Genomic DNA, 14,641 nt, shown 5'->3' on the forward strand with positions numbered 1-14,641 from the left:
TCACTTCCCTTCAGTAAGTTGTATCCATATTGAATTCTGGGTCTTTGTGATGATTTTCTGACCAAAAAGGGAGAACCCAAGAAAAATAATTTAATAGAATCAAAGTATCTGTCTCAGTCTCCTATCACACATCCAGGGGATTTTGAAGCAACTATCCCTGGAAAAGAAGATGGAGAAGACACCATTCAGTTTTACCCTAAAATTTCAATGGTGGACTCACTTTATATCAACAAGTCTTTAATAAGCACCTGTGATGTGTCTGACAGTGTGATAAACAATATGAATATATGTTTAAAGAAGGGAGTAAGCGAGGCTTTATTAAGCCCCTACTATGTGCCTGGCACTGGACTGAGTGCTTTGTTAATATTATCTGATTTGATCCTCAAAATCAGCTTGGGAGGCAGGTGCTTTCATGATCATCGTTTCATAGATAAGCAAATTGAGGCAAACAGAATTTAAATGACTTGCCGAAAATCACACATATAGTAAGGGTATGAAGCCAGGTTTGCACCTTGATCTTCCTGACTCCAGGCCCAGTGCTCCATCAACTACACCAACTGGCTTTCTTCATTCAAATGACGAAACAGTCTCTATTCTCAGTGATTTCCATGGTGTGAGCACTGCTCCCCGACATGACCCATTCACCTAATTTCATTACTCATTGCAATTATTAAGCATGAGCATAATCAGTAATAATTGGCACTATTCATGTAGCATTTTATGTTTTGCTAAACATTGTAGATCCTTTCTCTCAACTGATACACAAAACAGTGGCCTTGTGAGGCCCACCGATTATCCACAAGGCATCATCCCCAAAGCGCTCCCTGTCTCCTTGAATTAGTACTTATATGTACTAATGTGTATAAATGTCTCTTCCTTTACCCCCACCCCCAGCAGAAAGTTGGCTGTTGGAAGCAAGGTCTGTTTTTTTCTTTTTGTTCCTGTTTTGCCTCTGTAACCCCAACACCCAGCACAGGGCTTTCTGGGTAGTTTTGCTCAATTAACCCACAAGTATTTATTAAATACCTGCTATGTATCACAGCTATGATGGACTCTGGGGATAATATATATGTATTCATTCCAATGGGAAATAAAACAAGTAGCTAGATCAAATACATTGCAAAATTACAGTTAGTAAATATAAATCTAACCAAGGGAGTTAAAAACAATGTTGCTTGGGAGGAAGAGCATGGGTGTGTGTGTGGGGGGGGGGGGACAGTCACAGAAGGCTGCCTGTAAAAGGTTGCATTTGAGCTGTATTATGGAGGTAAAGAGGGAGTGCACTCCAGACCTATGGGACAGCCAGTGCCAAGACTCCATGATAGAAGACAGAGCATCCTGTGTAAGTAACTGAAAACAAACAAACAAATTAATGACATGAATGAGGGCTGGGGAGAGAGAGAGAGAGAGAGAGAGAGAGAGAGAGAGAGAGAGAGAGAGAGAGAGAGAGAGAGAGAGAGAGAGAGAGAGAGAGAGAGGAGTTGAATTTGCCCAAAACAGTAAAAAAAAAGATAAGAATCCAATAACTCAATGATTTCAGCATCTTTGTCCACTTAGAGAGTAGAAGCCAGCTACCTCAATACAGACTGAAGGCAACTTTTCCCATTTTCCCTGCTGCTTGTTTTTAGTGGGAGGGATTGCCTATGATTTGTAGATGCCCAGATCTGTGGTAAGAAGTGAGTTTCCCAGCTTCTTAGTCCTAGAAGTCTTCAGCCACAAATATCATTGCTCTTTCCACAGATCTATAACACTTTGGATGTTCATGTGGCCTTGGTGGGCATAGAGATCTGGTCAGATACCAATAAGATTCATGTGGTATCAAATGCACATGCCACCTTCAGTAAATTCTTGAACTGGCACAAAAGACGGAGAGAGAGAAAACATGACCATGCTCAGCTGCTCAGGTGAGACCCTGGCTCAGAGATGGCAGGCAGCCCAACCCCTATGGGGCTTCTCTCTAACCCTTCACAATGCATGTTATTCTGACATTTGCTTTTCATCTCTGGGTTTAGAAGATTTTGAAGTAAGAATAATGGGAAGGGTATGTTATCTTCTTCGGGGGTGGGACCCCAGAGAGCCTTGATAATGGGCATTATAGTTACTTCTAGGGACTAGTCTTGTGAGATTACCATGATTCTTGGTGCTTGGGCTCAGAAGACAGGAGTGTCCAACCTTTTGGGAGACCACAGGATTATGTTATCCTACATAAGGAAACTGAGGCTCAGGGAGGTTCAATGACTTGCTCAAAGTCATGTTGGAAGTAACCAACAGAGATAAGATTTGAACCCAGGTCCCATGAATTGAAAGCTAATCTTCTTCCATTACACCCCATTGTCTCATTGATTACCCTATGGGGGATATGGAAATATGGGGGGAAAAGCATTGAATGTGAAGTTGTGGAACCTGGTTCCATTCTTACCTCTGATGTTTAGTACCTTTGTGATAATTAATGTCATTTAAATTTGCTGGGCCTCAGTTATGTCTTCTTCTTTATCATCATCATCATCATAGCTAGCATGTATAAAGCACTTACTATGCCCTAACACTGGGCCTGAGTGCTTTATAACTATTATCTCATTTATCCCTGGTGGATAGGTGTTATTATCATCTCCATTTTGTAGATAAGAAAACCAAGACAAACAGAGGTTTGAATGCCTTGCCCAGGGGCACAAAACTAGTAAGTGTTTGAAGTCCCATTTGAACTCAGGTCTTTCTGACTCCAGGACCAGTGTTCTATCCACTGTGCCATCTAGTTATAGCATGCTGTTATGGGCAGTACTATATAGGAGAAAGAACAGGAGATACTAAAGACCTGAGTTCTATTACTAATGGTATGGGCCTCGTGCATGTCACTTAACTTCTGTAAGCCTCAGTTTTCTCATTTGTAAAATAGAACTAATTATGGCTGTACTACTTACTTGGCTGTTGGGTGCAAAAAGCACTTGGTAAACCTTAAAGAGTTATCAGAAATAGGGGCAATTGTTGGTGAAACACACACACACACACATCTGTATCTATATCTAATGGATCTCTATATATCTTTCCTTGTTTACTTTCTCTGTCCCTCCTTCCCTTCCCTTCCCTTTCCTTTCCTTTCCTTTCCTTTCCTTTCCTTTCCTTTCTTTTCCTTTCCTTTCCTTTCCTTTCCTTTCCTTTCCTTTCCTTTCCTTTCCTTTCCTTTCCTTTCCTCTCCTCTCCTCTCCTCTCCTCTCCTCTCCTCTCCTCTCCTCTCCTCTCCTCTCCTCTCCTCTCCTCTCCTCTCCTCTCCTCTCCTCTCCTCTCCTCTCCTCTCCTCTCCTCTCCTCTCCTCTCCTCTCCTCTCCTCTCCTCTCCTCTCCTCTCCTCTCCTCTCCTCTCCTCTCCTCTCCTCTCCTCTCCTCTCCTCTCCTCTCCTCTCCTCTCCTCTCCTCTCCTCTCCTATATACAGAGTAGGTAATTTCTAATGTAATTTCAAAGGAAAGCCACTAGCAGTAGGGCAAGTGAGGGTCTGGTGCTTTCTTGCAGAAAGTGGCATTTAAGAGTTGAAGAAAACCAAGTAAACTAGAGCTGAGAGAGCCCTCAGATGTCATTTAATCCAACCACCCCATTTTAGGCGAGGAAAGGAGGCTCAGGGAGATGGACTGACTTAGCTAATACCATACAGGCAATTAGTGGCAGGTATAGTATTTAACCCAAGATATCAGGGTCAGAGGTATATAATAGAGCCCTGAAGGTGAGAGAACAGGAAAAATAGTCCTTTTGAACACGAACATGAAGAAGTGGAACCATATATTTAAGAGTTATTATTTCTGCTGCTCCTCTTCCTCTTCCTCCTCTTCCTTTTCCTAATAATATATGCCATATATATGTACATATATGTGTAATATATACAGATGTGTGTATATATGGATATAGGCATATATGTGTGTATATACATACACACTCATCTATATATATACATACATATATATACATACTCACATGTATGTATACCTTAAAGCCAAAACTTCCCTTCTCTGGGTCTCAGTTTCCCCTTTGTAAAATAACTTGATGAAATGACCTCCATGTTCCCATCACACCCTGTCATCATAGAATCTGTGTTCTTTTACTGAAATAAATTTTGAAATAAGTAAATATCCCCAGAGTTGAGAATGGTCATGCACATATCTATCTCTTTTTACACAGTGGAATTCCCTTCAACAACAAACAGGTGGGGTCGGCAGCCTCAAGTGCCATGTGTGGTTCAAATTCTGTTGCAGTGATCGAGGTTTGTACACAGTGGGAATCTCAGTGGCCGTTTATCGCCATCATTATCAAAATGTTCTGCAAACAGTAGGTGCTCAGTAAATATTTGTGGAAGAAAGGAAGGAAGGAAGGAAGGAAGGAAGGAAGGAAGGAAGGAAGGAAGGAAGGAAGGAAGGAAGGAAGGAAGGAAGGAAGGAAAGGAAAGGAAAGGAAAGGAAAGGAAAGGAAAGGAAAGGAAAGGAAAGGAAAGGAAAGGAAAGGAAAGGAAAGGAAAGGAAAGGAAAGGAAAGGAAAGGAAAGGAAAAAAGGAGGAAGGGAAGGTTGGAAAGTGAAGGCAAGAAGGAGGAAGGAGGCTTTAGCCTAGGTACAAGGTTTGGAGCAGTTTGATGTAGTGCTAACTGTAAGGGTATGAAGTAGAAAAGCCATGAGTAGATTAAACAAAAGGGAAGATCCTATCCCTACTATTTCTATTAGTCGCCTCACATCCAGGCATGCAAGACTGCATGCATTTATTGAGCACCTACTGCATACAGAGCTCTGAACTAGGTGCTATAACACATTGGATAACCCATATTCTAAGCCCTTAAGAAGTGTCTTAGCTTCAACTTTGTATAAATAGCTATAGGACACAATAGAGTAAGATAAGAGCATTAGAAAGGCACAAAACAAAACTAGCAGGGGAGGGAGATAAGGGGAGTTGTTTCTAGGAGGGGGGTATTGAAGGCTTCATTTAGGAAGTAGAATTTCCTTTGGGATAGGAAATTCAATTATCAGATTAAAAGCAAGTCACAGTTTTAGTCCACTTTAAGATTTGCCAAGTGATCAACACAATAACATTGTGAAGTAGATAGTTGAAATATTGTGAACCTCCTTTTACAGAGGAGGAAACTGAGTCAGCAGTCAAGTCACTTGCCCTTGATCCTATACGTAATAAGTTCCTGTAGCAGGATTTAAACTCAGGTGTAACTGATTCTAAGTTCACCACCACAGCACCATATTGCCTCACAGAGAATTTCCTGTTTTTCTAAAGGACTCTGACTAGTTTCAACAGCAATGGCAGAAACAAATCCAGCCAGGGTGGGGCAGAAAGGGAATCTGGACTCTTTGTGGCTCAATCCCTTGATCCTCCTTCCTATGCCCAGGTACTGCCAAGCTTCATGGCAAAGCCTCTGGCTTACTCATCTCTATTTCTTCCTTAATATCTGACACTTAATAGTTACTCAATGATTACTTGATTGACTTAAATAAGGATAGCCTAGTAGGGTGGAGAGTGTTCTGGGTTTTAAGTTAGAAAACCTAGGTTCAAACCAAGTTTCTTCTTACTCCCTGAAGTTGAGTAATTAAGAAGTAATCACTCTCTTCTTTTTTTGTCTAGGCTTGGAATAAAAACAGTGTGTCCCTAGTGGGAGTGATGTCTCATGAGTTGGGTCATGTCCTCGGAATGTCTGATGTGCCTTTTACAACCCCATGCCCATCTGGGAGCTGTGTGATGAACGAGTATCTGACGTGAGTCAGGACAAAAGAGAGAAAGAAAAAAAATCAGTAAAGGGAGGTGGTGGTGGTGGTGGTGTGTGTTTGTGTGTGTGTGCATGTGTGTGTGTGAGAGAGAACTCAGGCAGCCAATGACACAGGCTAAGAGAATGAAGCTAAGAGACCAAAGTAATGTGTCTAGTGTGTCTAGTACCATCTCATTCACTTACTAGGTGTGCAGTTTGGGACAAGTCATTACCTTCTCTGGGTACCCAGTTTTCTTAACAAAGAGGAGTTTTGATCATACCCTAGGTGGTCTTTAGCCCCAAACCCCAAGGCTCTAAGTTTAGGATTCAGGAATCATTCATTTATTCATTTGTTCATTCATCTTTCTCTTCACTCATCAATTCAATCCAAAAAAATCTATTAGATGCTTCCAATGTACCAGGCACCAAACTTCACTCTGATGATAAAAATACAAAAATAAAACTGCGTTTGTCCTCAAAGAACTTAATTTTCTTGTAGTGGGGGTAGGGCAGCATGCAGAGCAATAATGCATCTTAGTTTATAGATGTATGAAGGCATCCAGATTCCTCTCCGTGTATCTTTATTTTATTTTAGATGTTTGATTTCATTGGTTTATGGAATTCTCAAGAAACTCCCTTCCTTGATGAAGATAGGTATCTGCCCTGCAACTTACATTTTTCAAGGATTATTGGAATCCTGAGAGACTGTAATTCAACCATTTTCACACAATTAGTTTATGTCAGGACTTGAACCCAGGTCTTAATGACTCTGAAGAAAATTCTCTAGCTATAACTCTATGCTGCTTCTCATATAATGTACAAAAATAAACAAAGTTACTTGAAGATGGGGAGGGTGTGGACAATAGCAATTTGGGTTTAGTTGGGGTCAAATAGACCCTTTATAAAAGGTTGGTCTTGAAATGAATTTTGATAGTAAGTAAGGATTCTAAACATTGGAGGAAGTGTACCCCAGACTTATGGGAGAGTCTATCCAAAATCAAGAAGGCAGTAAATGGAATTTCATTCACTGGGCACATACACTGGATGAAGCTAATGGATGTAAATGTAAACTAAAATTAATATCATTTCTACTTTTTAATCCCCCCAAAACCTACTCTGATGTCTTATAATGCTTGCAAGGTCTTTAACTTTTTCTGGAGTCTTGAAGGTTTTCTATGGATAGGTTGAAATCTGTGACAAGAGAAGGTGAATGAACACCTAAGAAATCGACACAACAGTATGAAGAGAGAGGGCAATTCTGGAATCATGGACTTGAGTCTTCTGGCCCTTACTAGTTGTGTGACCTTGGGCAAATTAATTAACTTCCCTGGACATGTTTCCTTATTTATAAAGTAAGGGAGTTGGACTGGTTGGCTTATGAAGTCTCTTCCAACTGCAAATTGGCGATTATTCTGATTCTCTTATTTGAACTGTTGTTGCTACTACCTTGACTAATATGGACAAATTCCAATCCCAAGGGGAATTTGGTCCCTTTAAGCCCATGAGGAACCCTTTTACCCACAAAGTGCAGCATTCCTATGTCTCCCTTGTCCATGGCTCATCATGACTGACCTCTTACACTGTTAGACTAAATGAAACATACCCTAGAGCCTCACCCAGCTTCTTTTTATCTTCTCTATCCACAGTTCTAAATTCCCTAAGGATTTCAGTGAAATCTCCCGCAGCAAATTTAAAAAATATCTCTTATCTCAAAAACCAATGTGTCTTCTCCAAGCTCCAGCCCCAGAAGATATAATAACCAATCCAGTTTGTGGGAATAAACTTCAGGAAGTAGGTGAAGATTGCGACTGTGGGACACTCAAGGTATCTCACATTTTTCTTAAGTCTAATTTGACTCTGAAAAGGGTTTTAATAATTGTGCTCATAAAGATGATATTATTGAATTTCATTACAATAATATAGACCTAGGCATGTAAAGAAAGGCAAAAACAATGTTCTTGGTATCAATGAGCTTACATTCTAAAGGAGAAGAAAACATGCACATAACTCTGTGTGTATAAGCTATATAATGGTGTAAACGGAATCTGACCTCAGAGGGTAACATAGGTGAGGAGAGGGGAGGGAGAGAGAGAGAGGAGGGAAAGGAGAAGTGAAGGGAGGGGAGGAGAGGGAAAGGGAGGAAGAAAGAAAGGGAGGGAAAGGGAAGGATTGGGAAAGGCTTGTGGTGTCTTATTTGAAATGAGTGTTGAAGGAAGCCAGAGAAGCCAACAGGCCTCTAGAGGTGAGTAGGGAGAGCACTCCAGGCATGGGGAATAGCTCATTCAAAGACAAAGAGTTGGGAAATGGATCATCATGTAGAAGAAATTGTGAGAAGGCCTGTATCGTGGGATCAGAGTATGCATGGGAAAGCTAGGAAGGATCCTACTTGTAAAGAGAAAGATATATGAGTGATGTGAAAAGAGGACTTCTGAATAGTCTCATTTTTTTTCAGCAAATCATGTATAAAGGTCCCCAGAAGCCAGTTTATGATCCCACTTGATACTTAACTCAACTGCCCTGGGACTCAGTTTCCTTCTCTGTTAAATGAGACCATTGTACTAGATGACCCCCGCGGTCCCTTTAAGCTCTCAATTTCTAAGCCAATGATCTCAGGTGTCAAAAACTGAAGAAATAAATCATCTTAATAAGGTGAAAGAGAAATAATTTCTGTCATTGTGTTTATGTGTTTGTCCAAGGAATGCACAAACCCCTGCTGTGATGCAGCAGTATGCAGATGGAAGGCTGGAGCCCAGTGTGGAGACACAGCAGCACGTGCTGCGTAAGACCATCTCTTGATCTCCCACTTTTTCACTTTTTCCCCTCATTTTAACTTTATGCTGGTTGTCAAGCTGTGAACAAAGTCAAACTGTCATTCTTATCTTTCCTTTCCTTCAAGGTCAAACTCGGGGGTCACCTACTCCCAGATTCCCTCAAACAGAAGAAGCCGCTCTCTCCCAGAATGCTTCCTAACACTTTTCTCACCCCTTTGTTTTGTATTCTTCACCTCCTAGTTAGATGTGGACAGGTCTGAAACCACATGGCAGAGGGGAAAAACCACTACACTTGGAATGACAGGAAAAATCTTAGTTCTCATTCTACCTCAGTCTCTTACTAGTTGTGTGACCCTGGGAAAAGTGTCTTAACCTTTCTTGTCTTCAGTCTTCTCACCTGTAAAATGAGGGTAATCATAGCATTTAACTCATAGGGTTATTGTGAAGATTAAAATGAGATGATGATGTTGATGGTGGTGCTGGTGGTGCTGACAGTATACCATCTTTGCATGCTTGAAAGCTGATGTACATGTTAGCTCTCACTCCCTCTTTAGTTTCAAAATTTCTTAAACAAGATATAAGCTCCTTGAGGATAAGAATTGTTTTCTTTTCTTTTCTTTTCTTTTTCTTTGTACCCCCAGCACCTAGTCCAGAGACTGGCTGATTTATCAAATACTTGCTGAGTTCAGTTGTTGGATCAAGGGCAGATAGTGAGTTTTACTTAATCTTCATTTCCCCAAGAATGGCTCTTAATCATAACTTGTGAATTTGGAATGGACTGGATTGCAATGTACAGACACACTTTCCATCATTGGTGCCACAATTCGCTGAAGCACCCAGAGTCACAACCTTAGGGATAGCTTTGATTCTTCTCACTCCCTCATCTCCCATTTCCCAATCAGTTCCCCATCTTTGACATTCATTCCATTGTTTCTAATCCTAGCACTAAGACCTTATCCAGTGTTTGATCAGTCAGTCAGCCAATATGAATGTGCCAGGCACTGGGATAATGGTTGGGGATACAAAGAAAGGCAAAAGACAATTCCTGCCCTCAAGGAGCTTACAATCTAATGGATGGAGACAACATACAAACAACTATGTATGAACATGCTAAAGATGGGATAAATAGGAAATAAGTAACAAAAGGAAGCACAGGCCTTTTTGCATATCACGTGCTCAATTATAATTCAATTAAACTGAAACCAAAATGACACAATTTAAAAAATGAATACACTTGAAAGAAGGTGGAATGACCCCATCTTCTCATTATTTTCCTGAACTCACTCCATAGTTCAACCAAATTGATCTGTTAGTATCTTTGTGTGTGGTATTATATCTACCACTTCTATACCTTTGCACAGGCTGTGCCCCTGACCTCTCTGCCCTTTTCCTTAAACTCTGGTTCTTGAAATCTTTCCCACCCTTTAAGGCTCAGCTCAAGTGCCACTTCCTCCATGAAACTTTTCCTAATCCCTCCACTTGTTACATGACTTTGAATATGTTTTGTATCAAATAATCTCTTTGTATATTGTATTACTCCAGTAAATTGTAAGCTCTCTGAGGTCAGAAACCATTTGTAAAAATCTTTTTATCCCTAGAGCCTAGTACTGAGTCTGGTACATGGTAATAACTTAATAAAATCATGCTAAAAGAATATAATATTTATCTGACTAATAATAATTCCTATTACCCTTATATGATATAAATATAGGTTATTGTTTTGCCATTGCATCATAATACTTAATCCAATTGAATTCCTTATTATTATTTTAACCGAATTTCCAATTGAGTTCCCAATAGCTCCAGTTCCAGGCTTTCCAAACCTTAAAACTCACTATTAATGTTTGTTCTTGTTATTATTATTAATCATATTGATAATCTGGAACTTCCCTTTTCTTAGTCTCCTAACTCCAGGCCCACTCCCTGACTTTTAGTAAATGACTTTGCATCATATTTTTTTAAATGCACAGTCCCACAAATTCCTGCCTTTATGTCCCCAAATATTTCTGACTTTACCCATCCTCTCTCTCTCTCTTTTTGGTGAGGCAATTGGGGTTAAGTGACTTGCAAGTTTTCTACCTCCTTCCCAAGACAAAGCTGTGCCCTTATTTTCTTGAATCCATTCTCCTCTGTTTCCGCTGTGACTTAATACTATTACCAACCCCACTAATTTGTCCAACCAACAAAAACATAATTGGGCCAGATAGTTAAGGATACAGGAAGAAATGTGGATCAGACCCTGCTCTCAATGAACTTGCAAGTTAGGGGGGTAAGGTGGGAGTGGGGATGGTAAATTATTGAAGAGGGAAGATGGGAGCCTAAAATTTCCATAAGCACAGAGAATAAATTATGTATAAAGGAAAGATCCAGTCAAAGTGTAATGAACAATTTAGGGGCAAATATTTGTTTCACATCTTCCTAAATTCTAGTCTCTCCCCCTCTAATTAGCTACTCCTTTTCTACCAAATCAAAGAAAAAAAGAAACAAAAAAGAAAGAGAATGTTTAGGAATGAATCCCCAATCCCAAACTCTTCCAAAAACAAACAAACAAAATCAAGAACACTCTTCTCCTTATAATATTGTCCCCTGGTGCTGCCATCTTATATCTCCCCTCCCTTTCACTTCTTTTAAAGAATAGACCCTTTTTATATACTCTGTTTTCTCAGCATCATTCTGTCCCTTGCAAACAGCTTTCTATCCACATGATTCTGCTGAAACTGGTCTCTTCCAACATCACCAATGACCTCAGTGACAAACCCAATGGTCTCTCCTCAGTTCTCAACCTCCTTGAATTTTCTCCCTCATCTGTTAACAATCTCCATCTTTCTGGAAAGTGTCTATTCCTTTGGTTTCTTTATTGTGGTTGTCTCCTGATTCCTTGCTAATTAATCAATGCCTTAACTCCTTCTTTGGTTCCTTCCATGGTGAAATTTCCTGCTTAGGAAATCCTAAGTGGGAATGTCCCCTAAGACTCTACCCTGTGTCTGCTTTTCTTTCCTCTAAACCTCCTCTCACAATGGAGTTTTCAGCTTCCCTGTGATAAAAATGTTATCTCTACACATATGACTCATATATTCCTTTATTTACCCCTAAGTTCTCCATGTCCCATCAGGCTCATATCTATTTGCCCACTGTAAGCCCCAATGGTATCTCAAACTCAAGAGGTGAAAAACAAAATTATTTACCTCCCTCTTGAAAGCTGCCCCTCATCTCAAATTCCCTATTTCTATTTATGGTACCTAGTCTCCCAGGCTCAAATTCTTGATGTCACTATCGACTCATCACTGTCCTTCAACCCCTACTTGATGCCTGGTACAGGAGTTTGGTTTTCTTTCTTGCTCATTCCTCCCCGCCCCCAGGTATAGAGAATGGGGAAAAATGTCAGATTTTATACACACACACACACACACACACACACACACACACACACACATGCATATATCCATACATACATATACATTTTATAAATATACATGCTTTTTATATATACATACGTATATTTTATATACACACATATATGTGTATATATACACACATGTATATTTTTATGTGTGTATATATATTTATAAGTGTATATATAGATACATACATACACACCATAGATAGATAGATAGATGAATAGATAGATAGATAGATAGATAGATAGATAGATAGATAGATAATTAGTTCTGACCTTGTCAATTTCAGAGTGGTTCCTTGGTCTTTTCCTCAGTTTTCACAATGGCAAGATTAGAATAGATGATTTCTAAGGTCCTTCCAGCTCTGTTAATACTTATGACTACATGTGCCGTAAGACATCATAACTTTCCCTGCTCCTACAAATAAAAAGTTACCCCTCCTTCCTATCTTTTTCATGGTACTTTGTCTGAATGGATCTTTTAATGCTCTTATCACTTTCTATTTGGTTTCATAGTTTTTCATGTACATCTCTCATCCCTTTTATTAGATTGTACTCTTCTGGAGGGCAGGGATAATGCCATTTTTATAATGTGTTTTACAGTTTCTATAATAATGACATTGATATTCAAACAGAATCATGCTCACTGCAACCACCACCATTGTTATTAGTAGCAGCAGGAGCAGCATTGGCAGTGATAGCAGCAAAACTAGTAACACCTTAATCATAAGCAAAGAATATTGAATTCTATGCCAAATTACCTATTGGTTCAATTAACTACTATTTAAATAACAGCCATTTTGACAATAACAAAAAATGGTACTAATGAGTTGTTTTCAGTTTTGTACAACTCTTCATGACCACATTCAGGATTTTCATGGCAAAAATCTTGGGATATTGTGGGTTTATTTTTTTGTTGTTGTTTTTTGTTTTTGTTTTTAGTGGGTTTTTTAGTTTGTTTTTGGTGGGTTTTTTTTTTTGTTTGTTTGTTTGCCATTTCCTTCCTCATCTCATTTTACAGATGAGAAAACTAAGACAAACAAGGTTAAGTGACTTGTCCAGAGTCATGCAGCTGGCTGTAGCACCAGTCTGGCAGTTTTCCAAATATGCCTGCTTGGTGGTATGCATCCCCTCTTATGTGTGCCCCCCTCTCCATTAGAATGGAAGTCCTTGAATTGTTTTCACAATTAGAATGTGAACTCCTTGACGGTGGTAGGTAGGGACTGTTGTGAGAGAATGTTGTGTTTGTGTGTGTGTGTGTGTGTGTGTGTGTGAATTTTGTTTCATTTTCCCCCTTTTTCCCTCAGCTCTTAGTGCAGCATTTGTCCCATAATGTTGGTAGAAAGAGGAGGAATTCTGATCTGAAGTGGTTAGGTCTTCTTTTTTTTTAATTAAAAAAAAAATTAAGAGGTTAGGTCTTCTAGTGTATTTCCGCTGATCCAGGCAAGATGACAAATGACAATAAGAGAGCCAGAGAGTAAAATTTCTGATATTCTTATTCCCATTTTCTAGATAAGGCAACTAAGGCTCAGTGGGCTGAAGGGACCTATCTGCCTGAGGCTACAGAACCCATACAGAAGAGGATCCCAGATGAGAATGCAATATCTTCTAAGCCCAATGCTTTCTCCAAGGAAGAAATGAGTTGAGTTTGCTTTTGTGCATGTTTATTGTCTTCACAAATGTACATTTAACATTTAACATTTTCCCATTTATCGAATGCTTCTCCTACTTGTGATTACACTGATATCTATGCATGTATTTTATATGTCTTCCACAGTCCTTTAGAATGGTAGCTCTGTGATGGTTTCATGTGAACTGTTTACATTTTTATGTGATAATTAAAGAAATTTTTGAGGGTGATGGGTTGTTCTACATCTATTTCTTCTTAGCCTGGATATTTGAAGCTCATCAGAGAGAGAATAAACTAAAAAGAAGAACAAAAACAAATTATAGACATGGAACAAAAATATTCATCTTCCTGGGAATTTTCTGTCTTAACATTATTATCCTCTGACAGAACAAACATTATATATATATACACACACACACACACATATATGTGTGTATATATGTATATGTATGTATACAAATCATCTGCAGAGTGACTGAAATACACAGACTATATACACACACATATATTGTCTATGTATTTCAGTATAGATAGATGATAGATAAACAGACAGACGCAAAGATAGACAGATAGACAGATAGATAGATAGATAGATAGATAGATAGATAGATAGATAGATAGATAGATAGATAGATAGATAGATAGATGGTCTTTCAGTCACTCTGAAGATGATGCCTTGATGGTCTGTCTCCCCTCAACTGCCTACTTGTGCTTCCCCTCCCAGTCCCCACCCCCAGCTGCTATCATTTACACAGCTGACTCATCCACCCAGCCAGGGCATATGTCAGAGTTAGCTGTCAAAAATGTCCTGGATGAAGAAAGCATGAATTCCCAATTGTGGACAAGAAAGGAGAAGTGCTAGGAATCCCTAACTGTATGGTCTTGGGTAGAAACCTGTACTTCTCTAGCCATCAGATTTTTGAATTAGAGGTCAAAAAAGTGACTTCATAAGTTCAAGACATCAGAGGGATGATTAGACAACATTAGATCTAAAAAAAAATAACTTATTTTGGTGGGGTGACACTATAGGTTCAGGAGAAATCATCAATACATCATGACAGCCAAAAACCAGAGTGATGTTCCTTCTCATTAAGAAATCTAGCATTCAGAATGAGCGAGGGTG

General features: G+C 39.4%; 1 protein-coding gene across 1 annotated transcript in view; it reads left to right on the top strand.

Moving 5' to 3' along the window:
- ADAMDEC1 (ADAM like decysin 1) overlaps positions 1-13,488 on the top strand; it is a 30,791-nt gene extending 17,303 nt beyond the window's left edge. The window contains exons 9-14 of the mRNA XM_043989969.1: positions 1,741-1,904; positions 4,165-4,246; positions 5,600-5,730; positions 7,367-7,544; positions 8,417-8,499; positions 13,401-13,488. Of these exons, the coding sequence (XP_043845904.1) occupies positions 1,741-1,904; positions 4,165-4,246; positions 5,600-5,730; positions 7,367-7,544; positions 8,417-8,499; positions 13,401-13,404 (642 nt within the window). The 3' untranslated portion in view covers positions 13,405-13,488. The remainder of the gene's footprint in view (positions 1-1,740; positions 1,905-4,164; positions 4,247-5,599; positions 5,731-7,366; positions 7,545-8,416; positions 8,500-13,400) is intronic.
- The last annotated feature ends 1,153 nt before the right edge of the window (positions 13,489-14,641 follow it).

The sequence above is a fragment of the Dromiciops gliroides genome, chromosome 2 (assembly GCF_019393635.1).
Source record: "Dromiciops gliroides isolate mDroGli1 chromosome 2, mDroGli1.pri, whole genome shotgun sequence".
In the NCBI taxonomy this organism is placed as follows: Eukaryota; Metazoa; Chordata; class Mammalia; order Microbiotheria; family Microbiotheriidae; genus Dromiciops; species Dromiciops gliroides.